Source organism: Coloeus monedula, assembly GCF_965178545.1.
Source record: "Coloeus monedula genome assembly, chromosome: 5".
In the NCBI taxonomy this organism is placed as follows: Eukaryota; Metazoa; Chordata; class Aves; order Passeriformes; family Corvidae; genus Coloeus; species Coloeus monedula.
Window position 1 is genome coordinate 64087300 of NC_138785.1, and position 18824 is coordinate 64106123.

Below are 18824 nucleotides of genomic sequence, written 5' to 3' on the forward strand. Positions count from 1 at the left end.
TGTGCTCTTCGTAGCTCTTTTTTTCCACCTTGTGGGTGGTGAAGGAAAGGTGTACATGTCAAGCTTCTGTCACTGCACAGAAAAAATAAACTAGCACTGCAGAGAACTGCAAAGTACAGACAGAAGTATCCAGGTCTTTTTCAAAACCTAGAATAGTTTTCTTAATAGTGGTGGGTTTCTTGTAGTAGAAAAGGAGCACTGAAAAGAACAAAAGGATGGCAGAGAAGCATGGAAAATGGACAGTTGGTGCACAGAATGGGGTTTCTTTGCAGAGTTTCAATGCTGAAGCCTTTAGAAGAGAGCACTTACAGATGTTTGATTTCTTTCAGGTCTTCAGATTTTGGGACATTATACACAAAGTTGAATCTACAGCCTGGGATTGCCACTGTTATTGACAATTTCTACATTTGTTCCACCAACAAAAAGAAGGTATGTGGCAAAAAACCGTTTTTGTAGTGCAGGTGAGATTCTGCAACTATGTGAAGTGTGTTTTACAGGTTTTCAAAATATAGGAACTGGTTTTCACAATGGTGAAGATCACGTTTGGTGCATTTGTGACATACAGAAGTGGGATATTTACTGTTCCTGAGTAATACCAAGATAAAAAAGTACCTTGATGGACACTGAAAGCTTATGAGGTTACTGATTCCTGGAAATCAAGGTTTCATAGTGTTTCCCATGCAAATGAAAAAGGAAATTCTGTAGGTTTTCACACATCCCAACAGAGTCTGGGACTAACATTCAACCTCTTCATCCTTTATGCACAAGGTTCTTCGCATGTTCCTTAATACAAAGTATAGGGATTGGGCAGGCTGTCATTGATAATGATGTTTATCCTGTATAAAACCTTAATTAAATAAATTTAAAAACTCCTTTTCTTGAACCTTTCTTAAGAAATGTTCTGCATCATTACCAAAACAAAATGCTTTTCCTGGAACCTGCGAAGATTAAGTGGACTTATAAGTGAGAGCAAAATTGACCCACTGAGTGTATTTACAATGGATGTTATATTAGAAGCAACAGGAAGAATGATTATGAGAAAAAACCATAGTAACAGCCTTTCTATGTCTTCAAAGTGCCTGTGATTTAAATGGCAAGAATTGTGAAGTACAATGTGAAACACAAGCACAGTAGGTCTTTCATGAAATACAAATTTTCTCTTGATAAGGGCCTTTTAACTCCAGTGTAATACAGAAAAACTGATTTCAGGTAGAGGCCACTGATGGGAAAAGCAATGTTTGTTGTGTTTGTCTGTTTTGCTTAATCAAAAATCAGTGGAACTCAGCGAGGCTGCCTCAATGATTAAGTACATATTGTGTTTCTCTTGAAATTGTCCCTGGAGTTTTTGTTCCCAAGCCATGCTGTGTTTGAGTTTGGTAATATATTTTTAATCTGCTGCAAAACCAGAAATTATATTTTTGTTTCTTGAAGTGGAGCTGCCAACGAGAACAAAGTTTCTTCAGATTGTGTATCTCAGATATATAATCTACTGGTGGTCTCAAGTCCAAAAGAATAAAACTAAAAATCTTTACCCATCTCAGTTTCTGGAATAGAAGTTAAAAGGGTGAGGCAGATGAGGACCCCATGGAGGATCTTTCCCAGCTCAATCAGCTACAATATTAAAGCATCCCCAAGCACAGAGGTTCAACGATAAGTGGTTGTGCCAGTTGTGTAACAAAATAAACAGCAGTAATATCACTGCTAAATTTCAAGCCTGAAAAACACACTAGTGTTCACAAGAATCCTCATGTTACCCTGTCTTAGAAAAACCTATATTCTGCTGAATTTCACAAGTTGAAGTTCTTAGAGATGCAAACCCTGCTTTGTAAACTAATATCATATTGAAATATACATGATACAGAAAGTCCCTTTGAGTCAATATAAATATGCTGGTTTTATGTGGATATTTGCTTCTATATAGATGTTGTTTATTAGTATACAAGCAACAAAAAGAGCAGAGCAGAAAGGATTTCTAGGGCCTGTAATGATGCCAAAGGGAGATATATTAATACAGGCAAATATACATACATGCATATGTGGTACAAAAATGAGAAAACAGTGGGGTTGCATGCTTTAACCAACAGCTTCAGACTCATCTTGGAAGTTTTGCAGTTACATGAGGAAGATAGGAGGGCAGTCTGCATGTTGTAAGAACTTTGTCTGTTGTAATGGGAAATTTTAGGTGCTGGACCTTTGATTAGGGAACTAAGACTAAGACAAAGTTGATCTCACACAGGTCGTTTAGGATGATGGAGGGACTCGACTCCCTGTCTGTCTATTTCAGCATGGTTGCACTAGGGCGGAATAGAATATTTAGAACTCTGACTCCTTTTTCTGAGCTGAACAGCAGTCTCAGGGTTTCACTTGTTCTTGATGTTACCAGACTTCAGATCATTACAGTGTGGGTTTTCTTCATCCACTTCACATCTTTTAAAATGTGTTGAAAATGGAAACTGGAGTGCTGACTGTGTGTACTGGAACTGAGCATGCACTTTAAATTTAAAGCATAAGTATTTCTATGCTACCACTTAGTATTTAGTGACTGGGAAAATACATGAAAGCAAACATAAAAGACATTTATGGGGATTTTTAATAATTTGCATATTAAAAAGTGTTCTATGCTTACATTTCATTTAGCCATTGTAGTCCTTATCTGTGGAAGAACAGATACTGCACATTTAAAGCTCATCATTCCCACCTCAGTGTCATCAGAGCATAAACTACACCTGATTTAAGTTCTGTACAATTTAGGTATCTGGTCAAGCTCTCTCCCTCTACAATGTGGGTATCTCCAGGCAGCTCATACTGTTAAAATCATAGTTCTTTGTTCTTATGAGAATAAGGATGAATAATCTTGTGGAGGTCTCTGTAACTGACTTAGTGAGTATTGTGGGTCTGAACAGAATCAAACTGTGGCTTCCTACAAAGACATAAAAAGAGATGGGTCATGGTTTAACTCCAGCTGGCAATTAAGTACCACACTGCCATTGGCTCACTTCATCTGCCAGTTCACTCAGGGCCTGTGGATTTCTCTCAGCAAGTCCCATGGACTTGTGCACCTTCAGGTTCCTTAGAGGGTCTGAAACCTGTTCTCCTCCTACCATGGCAAGTTCTTCAGTCTCCCAGTTCCAACCTTTGCCTTCTTTGATTTGGGTGGTGTGACTAGAGCTCTCTCAGGTCAAGAAACACGCATGAAGTGGGTGATTATTTGTTTGTTGTTTTGAAATGCAATTAAATGAAATATCTACTAGAAGGCTCCAGTCTAGTTCTTAGGCTGACATAATTTTTACGGTTCATAGCTTCTGGTATACCAGCTCCTGGAGTGGCTTAGATTTTCAGTGAATTATTCTAGTTTGCATTTTTTAAAGATGTATTGAAAATAATGTATTTGATGAAGAAGTGCATTAGCAGATGCAAAAAGTACAACAGCATTCTTTTCACATAGTGCTATATGGAAAAGGGATTACATAAAACCCCCACAAAATTATAAGATAAAATATAAGAATGTTGGGGACTGAATTAGCTTGAGGGAGTATGGAAATCATTTAGAAAACACACTACATTAATTTAAAAAGTGGCACATTCCATTTCTCTCTTAGCCTTCTATGAACAAGTTCTGTTGAGTACTGTTCATAGGCCTAAGTTAAGAATTGGGAAGGAGTTGTATCAAGGTCATGTCCACACAATCTTTTGACAGTTGAGGTAAATTCACTTTGTGTCTTTTTCTGGCTGAAGGCAGCAGAACTCTAATGCAGAAATTGTGTTGTTGCAGTTACCACAGGATTCAAGGTATGAAACCCAGTTTTGACAAGAAATGATGGCAAATCTCTGAGGGTAGAGCTTTGGAGGGCTTTGTTGGTTGCTCTGAATAAACCTTTCTGATGAAGTCATGGGACGGAGGTGTGAACCATGGCTGTATTGTTTGTGAGTAAGAGCTGAATTGCAGTCAGCCAGCTGCACAAGCAGGAAACATTTTCACCTACCTGCAAATGACCACATAGGATCGTAGATCATCACCCTAAATGCTATGAAACAGCAGAGTAATAGGCAAGGTCACACTCTAATTGAGAGTTCACACTTCCTAAGGATGCAGTCATATCTGTTTTGTGTTCTGTCTGGTTTTAGTGTAGTATAAACCAGCAACTAAAGACACTGATATGGTTTTGGAAATCTGCAGAATAGTGAAGGGGGGTCCTGCTATGTAAGCTCTCTGATGCTAACTTCTCCATTTGAAGCACTTTTTCATTGGTCTGTGTCATAAAGTAGCCTTTCCCTATGCAGCCTTGAAGTGTTGTGCAGTGATAAGTGATGTCCTTTCACTTTAAACAACAGAATTTTTGCAATTATCTCCTTTTCAGTAATTAACACATGCCGATAGCATCAAATTTTGTAGGAAACCAGTCACATACCATGTGCAGGAAATAATTTGCTTTGAGTTCCCTGTTTTCCAAACCAGCATTTTAATTGTGACTTGGAAGTGTGATGTGCATGTTTATTATAGAGTATGGGATTAGGGTTTCCATAGTGTCAATCTGAACACTGGTGAACAAAGTAAATTCTTTCTACAGAAGAAAAAATTTAGCAGGACTCAGTTTCACTAAGCTAAGTTATCAATAAAATATTTAACATTTTTTAGGGCATATGTACTGTTGGATATAGAAATCACATATTTGACTGTATGTCGTGTTGCTGGGGAGGACTTGAATGAACACACTGATTTTTTTCCCTGACATTCAGTGCATATTTTAATTTTAATTCATACTAATGCAATTGGTGCATCCATCCTTCTGTTTATATGCTTTTGGAAAACAGGCAGCTAAGCAGTTTATATTCAGGCTTTTGATATTAAGAGAAAATAAATGTTGGTTGTGCATACATGAACTTATTAGTTAAATTGGTTGAACACTTACATTTCCTAGCTGTCACAATAACCAGTAGCAGCATGTTTTTTCCAAACTAAAAGGCAAGGTGACAAACATGTATCCTTGCTTGTCAAACAAGGCAGTCCACTTAAGATAGTAATAAGGATATAGGCTTTCTTATACACTATTTTAACACCTGATAATTTAAAGAGTATGAATTACACTTTGCAAAAGAGTATTTTCTGGAGCTATAAAGCATTTCCCAAGATGCAAATTGGCTTGAGCAACGTTTGTAAGTGATTACAGGTAAATACAGTCCTACATCATTTTGACATTTGTCTTTCAGAGCAGAACAATTGGTTGTGGAATTTGTCAAAATGCAGTATGACTACATTTACTTGTAAGGAATAATTCTACTCCAGTATCAGTTTCCTTAGAGGCCATGCCAGAACATCTGCAAATAAAGAGAGCAGAATTATCTTACACTTTTACTAGTAGTCAGCTAAGGAATATTCCTTTCAATAAGATGAGTAGTTACTTCAGGAAATGTTTCACTGTGAAATTACAGGATATGAGTCTGTATGTTGAGATCTCTACCATGATGTGTTCTTTCCTTATAAGCAGTGTCACCATTCAGTTTTATTCCAGTGATGCACCATCAGAGCACTAATGTGACCTGACTGCATCATTTTGCTTAAGACTTCTGTACAGGGCTGTTCAGTTTGTCTTCAGATTTTCCAAATACTACCAGAAATATGTCCAATAATTGACTCTTTGTCTTCCCCCTGCCCATACTTTGCTTGTTGGTCGATTGCTGTGAGAGGCAGTCCTGGGCAGAAATCCCAGATTTTGCTCACACACAACTGATGAGCAGTTGCTTCACTGACAACCAGGAAGCTCCGAAATGCAACTAGAACTCAATAGGTTAAAACATTCAGAGCTTTTATTGAGCTGTTTGCTGGAGTCACAGTCCACAGCAGAGGTTCATCCAGCAGCACCAAACCTGTGACATACATGGGGAGGATCTGATGAATGCTATTTGATGGGGTGTGACTATGTATATGTGGAAAAAAATAGGCTAAAGCTTTGAGAAACAGAGTGGAACTGTTGAAAATTAAAGCTGTGGATGAAGAAATGGCTTGAGATCTGGCTATTAAAGAAGTATTTGAGTTATTTACTGGCTAAATGGAGGGTAGGAACCACAGCTCTCCAGCTGGACTGATTTCTGCCATAGTTGAGAAACCACGGCTGTTTCACACTTTGTATGTAAACAGGACTCCATAAAAAATGTGTAACTCCTATGTCATTGTCATATTCTAACTCCTTGTCACCCTTTCAATAAGTAGAAGGTAGGAGAATGTTACTGTTCTATTTGAGAATACCCTGTCTCCTAATCACTAGATTATGAATGTGTTTTCCTACATAGTGTGACAGAGAAAGGTTTGGTTTGGTTTTGTTTCCATCAAAACACTTCTTGTGCATCCCGTTCTTGTATGTGCAGAGCTAGAAAGGAATCCCCAGCTCTCGTTGATCATGACAGGTTTGTCTTTGGATACCTCTTTGAATGCATGTCTGACACTGTACTGTGCCGAAAATCAAGTCCCTCCGGATGGGAGAGAATTTGCTGAAAGTCCTTGCAAGGAGTTTCAAAGATAAACCGAGACTTTTCCTTGAGATTCAATGCTTCCAGATAGTTGTTTATTAAGTCTTGTCAGAGGAACAGAGCCCCTAGCATGACCCAGGTACAGCATAAAGCACAGAAAAGCAGGAGTGAGAGCTAATTATCAAGATATACACAGTCTTTTAAAGATAATTTAACCAATGGTTACTAAAAACGTACATTATTTTCACTTTCCTACCAATTATTCAGTAACACGACTAGGAACTGCGGAATTTTCTATTCAATCATCCCAAACTACTTTTACTGCAGAATATGGAGTAGTAGAAGAAGGAGAAGAAGGTTTAGAGAACAACAACAATCCTCCGTTTTAATATTTTTTACTCTTATTTCTTTACTACAAAGAGAAGCCCAAAACCTCTAAATTTTCACCCTGTGACAATCTTACATAGTAGTCTATCACCTAATTCACACCACTGTATTTTCTAGTTCTTGTCTGACTGTTGGTAATTTTTTCCAAGGTTTCAGGCTAAAACAGTGTTGTTCAGGGGGGTAAGAACCCTTAAAAACAGGCAGAGAAATATTCTCGGCACTCTGGGTTCCTACACATGTCTACTAAAACATTGAACCATTAAAGCTGAAGCTGCCTCTGAAACTTTTTGTGTCAATTCTTCTCTCTTGGAATCAATAAGTATTCTATAGTCCAGCACCTGAAGTACACTGTCATTAAAAGCTGCACTTCATATTAAAAAAAAAGAAAGAAAACTACCCACATACTAAAACCAGCCAAGCCAACAAACCTGACTAACAATACAAGTGCACAGTCGAATGCCATGACCAGCATGTAAGTTTCTCATAGTATGTAGGATAATTGCTCAGCAAGGTAGAAGGTGTATGAGCTAGATGGCTGCATGCTTGAACAGACATTCTGTATTATTATTCCATCCTAGAATTCATTTGGTGCTCAGAGATCTCAATTGAAGTTTTTGAGACTAACCTTCCACTATGATTTTGTAGCCTAATGTGCAACTTTTGCATTCTTTTGTGCTCAGGCATACAATTACTCTGAGGAAAAATAGGGCTGTCTTTACTGTATGCTCATTATAGATGCTTTTGTTCAGTTTTTATGAATGTCCTGTCTAAAACTCATTAGTCATAAAAGCAGACCAACAACTACCAAAAAGACGTAATGTTAAATTAAGTTTACGGTAGTGAAGCCAAAAATAAAATGACTAGTTGTGGGAGTACAACATAAAAAAGATTTATGTGAAAATGGAAAAGACCTCCAAGCAACTGTTAAGAGACCAGTGTGCATATGATTCTGCACTTGAGAGACATCTATTTCCCCCCCAGTAATTCTAGGAAGAGAGTGAATCCAAGCAATCCAAGCATCGTATTTTCAGCAAGGTTTTATTTCCTATTATGATGAGCAGGGGCCATTGCTTGGAGAAATAGGAGTAGTCAATCAAGAGCATGCAGCAGAAAGCAGGTCTGAAGCTGCCCTCGGCACCTGGGGGAGGGTGTGCTGCTAAGGGGGTGGGTGGTCAGAGGGAACGGGAATGCACAATGTTCCACACCAGGAGGGGTTTAAGATCTGGGATTTTGATTTTTCTGTGTCTGAAAATAAGGGTAATTTTGCAAAATTTAGACCAGGTTGTCATTTCAAAGCTCATTATTTTAAAATGTAGATTCTTATACTTAAGCCCAATTCTAAATTTGAGCCATATGCCAGAGAAGAATATAGAGGGGGTGGGAGTGTGTGCTGTGCAGGACACCAGGCAAATCATGTGTTTCCCTTGTCCAGTCTGCCCATGTGCTCATTGACCTGAAAGTGCTTCTGAAATCCTTCTCTGCTTGAGATAACAACTAAGGGGGAAAAAAAGCTCAATTAATCAACCACAGTTGCCTGCAGTAGGTCTCTAGACCTGAATGAGACCTGGATGAGGCTTTTCTCCAGCATGGCAGAGAATTTCTTGTGTCCTAGCAAAAGCTACAACTGTCTTCTAATCAATAGTTATGAGGATCATGAACATCTTTTTTTTTAAGGCTATACAGTTCCAGGTGAATATCATCCTGGAAGATTTTCTGATGCAATATGGAACTTGCAGAATTAAATATAATAAGGAGGCAAATCATAATGTATGGGATAGTGTCCAAAGGAGAAGGTGTCCATATGAAGAGTGAATAGAGAGTTACTCAATCTGCATGAATTCTGCCACAGATAAAACCAGAAAGGAAGATGTGGTTGCATTAGTGGTGCTGAATCTTTTTAAAGGAAACAGGATAAAAGAGAGAAAAGATAATTGAAAAGAGGAAATGGTAAAGGATTGGTAACAAGCCTCTTACTGTACTCAATAAGTATTTAATTGGTTGCCAAGTCTGCTTGGTTGAAATGGGTGCAGGTAAATCTATAGAACAGAGTCAGGTTTCTGTTGAGCTGGCATAGGCAAGATGAAGGGTTTTTGTGATTAATTTAGGTTATTTATATCAATTGCAATTATCCTGTATGTTGAGATTACATTTGTCTAATTATTTACTGAACATCACAGCGTGCCAAGAGACTGTATCAAGGTTCCCCATGTTGCAGAAGGGAGGAAACTGGGAACTCTTTCACCTTAGCTCAGTCTAATGGCAGGAGCAACTAACCAGTAGGTCCATTTTAAGGAGATTATACGAAAACTTCTAAACTGTATTTGACAAGAGGTGAGTACTGTTCAGGAAGTCTGCAAGGACAGTGTACAGTAGGTGTACTCCTCAGACAGCCCCAAGAAAATAATGGAGTAGTGTGTTTGAAACATATTCATCATGCCTGCTGATGGATCCTCTGCATCTCCTGAGACCTGTGTGTTTCCTTCTCATTTCCCCAATGATGGAATGGTGGAGGAATCCCAGCTTCCACACTTCACACTATGCTAGCATTTTGCAATCTACTGATGTGTCAAATTCTGCTTTTCTTCACTGCAGCTGTTCCACTTCACTCGTGCTGACCACACAGGCTTCTCTGGCTCTCTCAGTAGGAGACATGCAGCCAGACTTTTTTCCCCAGAGTTGGCATGGAAGCACAGTGGAAATGAGCAGGGTTTAATTGGTTGCCGTGGCCATTTTGCAGGGCTGGCAGTGTGCTCACCCCCCTGAGAATCCCTGGGACTGCTGCCCCCCTGCTCAAGAGTAACACTGATGTTAAACCAGTCAACTTCTGCCTGTCATGGCACAAGCATTTATACAGGACTCCTAAATTATTGTAGAAATTAGGTGTTCCAGTGACTTTGTTTATTCCGCTCTCTTTGTGGCATTTACTTCGAGGGATGAATGTAACTGTTTGCTTGCCTGTTTCTAATTCTGAACTGAGTCCTGATTCCCAGTAGCCCCAGTATCCTGCAGCAGCAGCAGCTATCTTCTACTGAAAAAGCAGGACCTGTGTGGCAAATATGTTCTAATACAGTCTGCACCTATGTGTTTGAGTACAGTCAGCAAAAATTCAAGCAAAGATAAAACAGGATTTTAATTTTGGTGGGTTTTTTTCACACTCTGTGTTTCTGTCAGAGAAAGATTCTTCCCCCTGGAAACTGGAATCTCTTATGTTCAACCAAGCCACCTCTGAAGCCTTCTTGATGTGGTCTTTTTGGGGCTTGAGCTAGAGACAGATTTTTTCCATCTGTGGGAGTAATGCACTAGGTTGCTGCCATCCCTTCATAGCAGAAGATTGCTATGAAATGAATGGTGGATTCTCCTTAATATTGCTGGTTTGGTTTTGAGGAGGGATCTTCTGCAAGCCTGTTTAAATTTGTGTCTTCACTTGTTTTTTTCATTTTTTTTCAAACCTTTCATCACCTCTTTCTGCACTTCCATCTCCTAATGTCTTTCCAACACTGTCTTTCTGCTTTTCTTTCCTGCATTTTTGAGAATTTCTTCCTCCTACACCTTACAAGTAGATTCTGGACCAAATCAGAACTTTTTCTTTCATGGTTACAATTACTAAAGAATTACTAAATATTATTTAGAAGAATGTAGCTAATGGTCTGTGTTTCTATTAAAAAAACCACAATATTCTTGAGATAATAATAAATCTGCTGACATGTCCTTAACTATCTATCATTCATAAAACAAATCTCTTCAGGAATGGTGGTAGGATGATTCAATCAGGAAGCTGTTAGCCAGGAGACTTGACATCAGTTTCTATAACCTTGAGCAAGCCTGAGCCTCCCTGAAGCCTGACTTCCTATTGCCTCATACCTTGTAATATCATTTGCTTGATGCGAAAACACTGTGACGTGACAGGATTTGACAGTCTACCTTGAGATCAGATTGCAAAAAGTACAGTATTAGTCTGGCTTAGTTTCCTTGCTTATAGACTTAAGACCGTAATACTGAAGTCTCTAGATCACCTCTGATCCCTAAATAGGTGCTAAGTATTTTTATGAATCCATTTCAAGATAAATGCACATTTATCAGGTATTTTTTTGTGTCGCACACCTGCAATATTTAACAGCATTTTAAGATTTCCAGCATGCTGAAAATAATTGTTATAAATGTGTTCCTATATTTTTTAAGATTGTTTAGCATTTATCATTCATGGCTGGTTCAGTACATAGGTAATAATTTGAATATGATGCTAACACTTGTATTCTCACTTTAATGAGGAAAGTCAGCTATTTGCCCCAAACAGAACAGGATTGATTTTTGTTGCAATTGGTGAATCTACAGTTTACAGATACATGATTTTATTCTCAGTCCTCTAAACAAAATTAGCAGTCTGGCCCTTGAAATGGCTTTCAGGTGTGACTAAGATGCTCTCACTCTTTCCTAGAAGGCAAGGAGATGTGGTGGAAAGGTCTGGGGTGGAGGTGCATCAAGTGGCACTAAGTGGTTGCAGGTGTTTATCTTGTAAAACTTGGTGCCAAAAATGGACGACTGCAAGTTGCATAAAAGCTGTGCTTTCAGTGTAACTATGACTACAGGAATCAGCCTGGGATCCATGGGAATAATCAAACATCTCTTATCAATTTATTATATGCACTAGAGTAGTTTTTTAGTACTAATATATGTCCTGGTTTTTTCATTCAGCCATACCCATGAACTAATTTTTTTACAGATTGCATCACTTTATGTTTAAATGCTTTTACAGTTTGTTTGGGATGCAGTGCTGGAAAGCATAAATTAGTGGGGTTTCGCTAAATATTCGTCTGTCCATGAGAATAAGTGTCTCACACTTAGTTCTTCCTGTGGGCTCCAGCAAAGACAATAGTTCTCTTACCTGCTGCTACTGAGGATTTCAGAAATGCTTCTCTGCTCTGCAAAGTGCTGTAGAACAGGAGGTCTTGGCTTCTTCCTTTTACATATTCACTATGTAAGTCTCAGGGATACAGGGTTTCTGCTGTGCTTTGGAATTGCAAAGCAAAGGCTCATCAGAAACTCTCACATGCTGTATATTATTGCAAGGTCCAACTGTAACTTTTCACTTGACTTAGGCTGACAAAGTCTATAAAACTGTCCTTTCTGGACTAAAATTCCATTCAGGAGGTACTAAAGTATTGCTTGGTATATTGCAAGACCATATTAAAACCACTTGTGGGCTGTACTCTGCCATGAGATTTTAGAATTTTATGTGCATATGGATGACTTGGCGTCTCCTGTTAATAACTTTGGGGATTCTGGAGAGGTTATAAGATTTCCCTTTCACAGATGTGGAAACAGAAAGATGTAAATTACTTGCATGGGAAAGAAATTAGAGAAATTTAAAAATATGCCACACATCTAAGCCAGTCTCTGAACTTGAAGACTATTCTTGAAAACTAGTCTTTTCCATCACAACAAAATATTAGATGAATTAAATAGAATGCATTACCACCAGTTTACAGGGGAGTTTGGGCTTGTGGAAGATCTATCAATACCTTAAATATCAGTAGTCAAATATATGAAAGTATATTTTGATGAAAAAAAATCAGAATGGTTATTATTTCCAGAATCAAAGACTAAAATTTAGGACATATTTTCAATGGTAAGATCATAATTAGCTTTAAGGGAGATGAAGTAGATTTTTACACTTTGTGTTGTTTTTTTTTAAGATTAAACAGGTGAATACACATAATTTGATAAAATAGTGATCTAAGATGTTATCTAAGATAAAATATCTCTAAGACTAAAGATGTGACTCATGAGCCAAATTTCTTAAATTTGTAGAAAGCTAATCTGTGAAGATAATGAAAGTTTAAAAGCTTTTCTAAAGTGTTTGAGGCAATTTGAAATACATCTTAAAAAATTATACTCAGAAATGAAGAAGAGAGTTGAATTCACACCGAGTACCTTAATTTTAGATACTTGGTTAGAAAACATTGCCCCTATGTTTCTGGACAATTCACAGAATTCAGTTTTTATTAACACTTATCTACTATAAACCATTTACCATGTAAAGTGCCACTACCACATGGCTGTGTTAGGATAAGATCAGAAATTTTTACCAATACTCTGAAAAATTCCGATGAAAAAATACATCCTAACTTCCAAATTAAAATAAAAAGGCTTGGAAAAGTGTTGGTGGAACTAAGATAAGGAAAACCAGTGAGATAAAGTGGAATATTTTGTTTAGGTTGTCACTCTTTTAAATGTAGTGTTTTAAAATTATGTCAAGGTTTACTTATAAAAATAATAAATACTCCTAATTAAAATTAGTATTTGGCTTGGGAGACTTATCAAAATTCAAGTGTGCATTGAAAACATTGCCACTTCAGCATTATCTGGCCAAAATTTATTTTTTCTAAAAGTACCCTGACATTTTAATAGCCTGGTAAGTGCCAGAAACTTATACATTTTTTACTCTGATAGCTGGTAAATTTTTGACTTACATAATATTTATGACTCTGAGTTTATCTCCAAGCTATAAGGATACTGCTTTACTTATGTATTTTTCGAATTTTTTGATTCATTAGTAAGGGCATTATCCTATTCCCCCCATTTTTTAAAACTAAGATCTTAAGAGGCAAATTCATTAGGCTGATGCTCGCAGTCTACAGGTGGCACTGCTCTGTTTTTCTGTCTTCTTGAGTTCAGTGGTCCATGATTTAGGCAATTGCCAGTTATTTATCTTTTAAACATTTTGATAGCACTCCGTGTTTTGTGGTGTTTTTTTACCATCTCTCTTGTCTGCTTTCTGACTAAAGAAACTACTGCAACTTGTCAGTGTTTGAGGTTGGGCACTTAGCTGTTCCTTAACACTACTGTGTCACCTGCCACAGCATTTAAGCCATGTTCAGGAATGTAAGCTAAATATCACCCAGGAAGAAACAGAGAAAGTCTAAGTCTCTAAATGTTCATGATAGAAAATAATTTTATTTAAAAATCAGCAAATGATATAATGGCAGAATGTGAGAGTCCCCCTTTCTGCCTTCCTGCAGCTTCAGCTAATGAAATTACTCCAGAGAACACTGCAGCTGTAATCTGGCAGTGACCTCTACTGTGGCTTTTACCAGAAATCTCAAAAAAAGGGTCTATTCTCAAGGCTGTAGGCATTTTTAGTAGCTCTTAGAAAAATTAAGAATAATGTAGGAATGCACAGTAAATTTTCCATTTACTTTTTAGTCCAGTAAATATATGTTGATTGCTGCACACTAAGATGCTATTGTACTTCCCCCTTGAAGAGTCTGAGTTTCCATCTTATTATCATTTCTTAAGGAACCATTAATACGAGGAGGAAACCTCCAGTTTAGGCTTGCCCAGCTCCGTTGTGGTATATTATATGGGAATCAGAGGTACTCCAGTTTGATGACCTTTCATCTAGGGTTGTTGTTTAGTAGTCCACAGTGCTGCAATCTGGCCTTTCATGTGTTTTGAGTATTGATTTTTCAGATAGCAAGAACTGGAATAGTAACTTGGGGAGGTCTGGCATCACTGTGACCTGGTTTGCTTTTATTCCTTGTGACTCTAGTCAGCTTCTGGGAGTGGTGGGCTGATGCAAATGGCATGTCTCTCCCCACATTGCTTTTGTGAAAGCTCAAAGAAATAGTGTTTCCCCAGTGTCTCTTCCTCTAGCTTTCCATTCCAGTTTATTTCCCTTCCACTTCTCTTTTTTGTCCTCCCACCCTTACAGTTGTTGGTCGACCTGGAGGGGGCTTTTCTCAGCACCCTCAGCCCAGGAGCAGCAGCAGCATTCAGCTCAGCCTGTATGGCTGGGCAGCCTTGCATGGTCACTGCTAATGACTGCAGAACTGGAAGCTGAGGGAGTTGTACTTTGGATGAAAAATTGCACATCAGATGCAGTTTTGATCAAGAATCACCTCAAACTGATGCTCTGCTTTCGTAGCATATTATCTCTTTCCTTTGGACAAAGAAATGTCCTGGCATTATTTTGTTCAAACCTCTATGTAAACAACTTCTTTTTCTGAAGCTCCAGGGTATGAATCCCCAGTTCACACTGGGGTACCATAAAATCACAGAACTATTTATGTTGGAAAAGACTTTTAAGATTATCAAGACCGACTATAAGGCTAACACTGCCAGTGCCACCACTAACCCATATCCCTAAGTGCCGGGGACATGTCCTCCATGCAGGGGTCATGAGGGCAGGACCTGACACTTTTGCCTTGTTGAACCTCATAGCGTTGACCTTGGCCCATCGATCCAGCCTGTCCAGATCCCTCTGCAGAGCCTGCCCTCCAGCAGATCAACATTCCTGCTGAGCTTGGTGTCATCTGTGAACTTACTAAAAGTGCACTCTTTTGCCAAGACTCATCAGGCCAGATGATTCTAGAGGTCCCTTCCAACCTGGTATTCTGTGATTCTAAGACCCCCTCATCCAGATCATTGATAAAGATGTTAATGATCTGGTTGAGGGGATTGAGTGCATCATGCTGATGGGTGGCTTCCAAATACAGTAAGTGTGATGATGGTGGCTCTGAGACTTGTTCTGTGTGAAGAACTCATAATCTGGATGAAAAGCTCTTCATGCCTAGGGAGCAAGAGTACGAGCAGTAGTGCCACATAGGATTGAGCTGGTGGCTGATGCCAGTACTCCAAGTTTCTAAAACAATATCACCAGACCTCTTTGTAATCTTGGATATACTTACTCAATCTAAAAATCTCTTCCTAAATGGAGATCTCTCATGGGAATGAGCTTATTTACTGACCATTTCAGAATATAGTCTATTGTCAATGCTTGTTCATCACATATAATGGTGGCTATGCAATATTTATAGTCTTTCCATAAGGTTTGCTGTTGGGAATAGCAGAGTCACAACTGATTACCTCGGCTGCTGCTTACAAAAGCCATCTGAATTATCATACCTTGGTTGGAATAATCTAGCACCGTGTTAGAAGTATATTACCCAGTAAACACGATGCAGTTGATGTCTGTTTGCAGAGACCTCACTCATTTCAAAAGTCTCAGGAGAAAAAATAATTTATTTCTGTGGCTGAATCACTGAACAAAAGAGAAGCCGTTTGTTATCTGAAGTAACAGGACAGCATATGTTTCACTGCAGTGCGGCTGGCAGCCTGGAGCCTTGAAAAATATGTTCTTGTCTTCAGGGGAGCATAGACATCAACTCTGTGCATCTCAAGAGGTGTTGAAACAACATCTGATGAGTCAAGTTGCAATCAAATGAGCCTTGCTGGGGAAGAGCAAGCAACGTAGTCAAGGTTTTGGCAACTGCCATTTTACCTTTGCCTTTTATAATCAGAGAAAATCTACTGTGATTTCTTACAAATTTTCTTGAGCTTTACAATAAAGAAAGATGTCCTGAGCTATTATCTCTCTCACCCAACTATTTTGAAATTTTAACCTCAGAAGTGAAAACAAAAAGTTAAGGTAGAGTTTGTATTTTTGCTTCTATTCACTTACCTATTAAAAATTACTGAATCTGTCATCTAAGACTTCCTGAGTTAGTCACCTGTGGAAACTGTCTTTATTCTGGAAGAATAAATTGTGAATTTTCATTTTTATCGTTTTTGAGAACACTTTGATTGCCAAACAAATATCTTGAAGTGTACAGTTTTGCAGATTTATGTAGTCCTAAATTTTTTATGTTTGTGTTCAGATATGCCATTCCATCTGTCTTCATGATTATAAGGTAGACGACCATTTGGGCACTTTAAAGTTTGTATTTTCTGGTAGAAGACATCAATGGTGCCCACAGTTTTAGCACCCTCACACTAGTAAACAAGGAAAAGATGGTAATCATTAAAGGCTTTTTACACCCAACAGCTTGCAAAGCCTTTGAAAAATAGTCCTTGTACAAGATAAAGATGAAAGGTATGTGAAAAGTTTTTCAAAGTCGGTATGTTTCTAGAAGGTCAAGCAATTTCATCACCAGTCTTAGGCAAAGATGAGGGACTTCATTTGCTGCTGATGAAAACAGCCCCAACAAAAGAGGTAACAGCCAAGTTTGTGGAGGAGTTATGTGCTTCGGTTGGATCTGTAATTCCATTATACTGAATAAAAGGTATGTGGCACAGGAGTCTCACAGAAGAGATTGAAGCACTGATACTTCTCTGAAAGAACAGGAAAAGAGAAACCATGTTCTGCCCAAATTTGCCTGGCTGAAGTTGGAAGCATAGGGTGGTTCCACAACATCTAACTATGGATGATTCACTCAAAGACCCTCAGCTGGGACCATGACATATAAATCAGAGAAATCCATGACCATATCAGAAGTCATGGTACCAACCAATCCTTACCATGGTGCCATGCAGTATTCTTGGACATCCACATAGAAACAATTGCAGCAAAAGGTAACTTGGAGACCTAATCTTTTCATTTTGCTTGTTCTCAGTCAAAACTGTTGCACTTAGTTTCCTACCCTATCCTTTGCATTAATTTAGAATTACTGGTTCTATTTGCTGAACAGGCTGTAGGCAAATGAGAGATGCCATGGGTGTAAGGTCTCTCATTTCTGTTTATTTTTTATCTCAGAATTCTTCTTCACTCACAGAAATCATGTTTATAGTGGAAATTAGAAAGGATCTAAGGAAATCCTTTCATCTTCTCTCTGCTTGCCGTGTTGAGGAATTATAACCAAAAGTAGAAACACTGGCCTTCTCCTCATTCAGAAATACTAGAGAAAATCAATTCAACCAGTAAAGATTATTTCAGTACATGTAGGACAAAACTACTTAGTTGTGGCATTCCTATTACATCCTAGGGAAATTGTCACATTAGAATGGCTATTAATTGCCTTGCTGAATGATCGTCTATTTTGTTGGCAAACCTCATGCTGCTGCATGTTTATTGCAAGGGAACAGAGAGGTTAATTCACATGACATTGAATTCTTTTGCCATCTTTATATTAATACCTGATCGTGTTCTCAGGAGCAGTGGTTTGACTGGTTCATGGGTGACAGTGATTAGTAGGTAAAACAGCATAAGCAAATCTTTTAAATATTTTTATTTATTTTTTGATTTCTCCATGGCTTTGAGCAACATGAAAGAGCATCACAGGCAGTGTGTTGCTCCCAGTGCTGCTACAGGATCTAACCTAAGTTTGATAAGATATAAATTAGCTGAGTTTACTCTTGAGGATGTAAGCAAAGGGGTATTTATCAAAACAGTGTACAAAACTTCTGCTATGTTTGCTTGTGCCACTTCATTTTTCATCAACCTTCTTGAAGCATCAACCTTTAGTCTGGCATTAGAACTGGAGTGTTGAAAATAGTTTCTTAATTGTTCTATGCACTATGAGTTGCTTTATTACCAGATTTTATCCTTATGACTCAGATTATAGTTGGAGGTATATGATATACAATAGAAATATGATAAGAAGTGTCACTACAGCTTGTCATTGATTAAGATTTTATTTTACTCTCCTCTTAACTAGGATTGACTGGATCACAGGCCATTTCATTTAAGAGGCTGTATGTGAGAACTTTGTTGATTTTTAATTTTCCTCCATTGATTTTCAGCATCCAGAGAGCACTTGTTCTCTAATGGCTCTCTGTGTTGGTGTTTGCTTGCAAACTGAAGTAAAAGATAAATGGCTTTCAGGGTAATACCTCTCCAAGGGCTTCTGCTTGAGGGCTGGTGGCAGTTAGCAGAGCTGCATTATGTTTAGAAAAGTTCTGTGCTCAAACAAAAGCATTCTTGAGCCTCTTAAGTGTGGTAAAATTGCTTTAGGTGTGGTGTGACAACAGTCTCTAGCTGATATATAAATCTTTGCAAAGAATAGGCCATTTGTCCACATTTTTCTATGAAAGTAAAATTCTGTGCACTTTTTTGGTAGGAATTTAAATGTATTCCTTGCTCATGTTTTTTCCATAGCAAACAATTGATTTTTCACTTAAAAAAAAGAATAAGATTTGCTGGTATTCAGTTAGTTTTTAACAAGTATTTGTGCTAAAATGCAGTGTTAAATTGAAAG

General features: G+C 38.1%; 1 protein-coding gene across 1 annotated transcript in view; it reads left to right on the top strand.

The window, feature by feature from the left end:
* The window catches only part of SORCS2 (sortilin related VPS10 domain containing receptor 2), a gene marked incomplete at both ends in the record, with an annotated part of 532676 nt that overhangs the window by 304657 nt on the left and 209195 nt on the right, over nt 1-18824 (top strand). The window contains one exon of the mRNA XM_082281426.1: nt 330-429. Coding sequence (XP_082137552.1) covers nt 330-429 — 100 coding nt within the window. The remainder of the gene's footprint in view (nt 1-329; nt 430-18824) is intronic.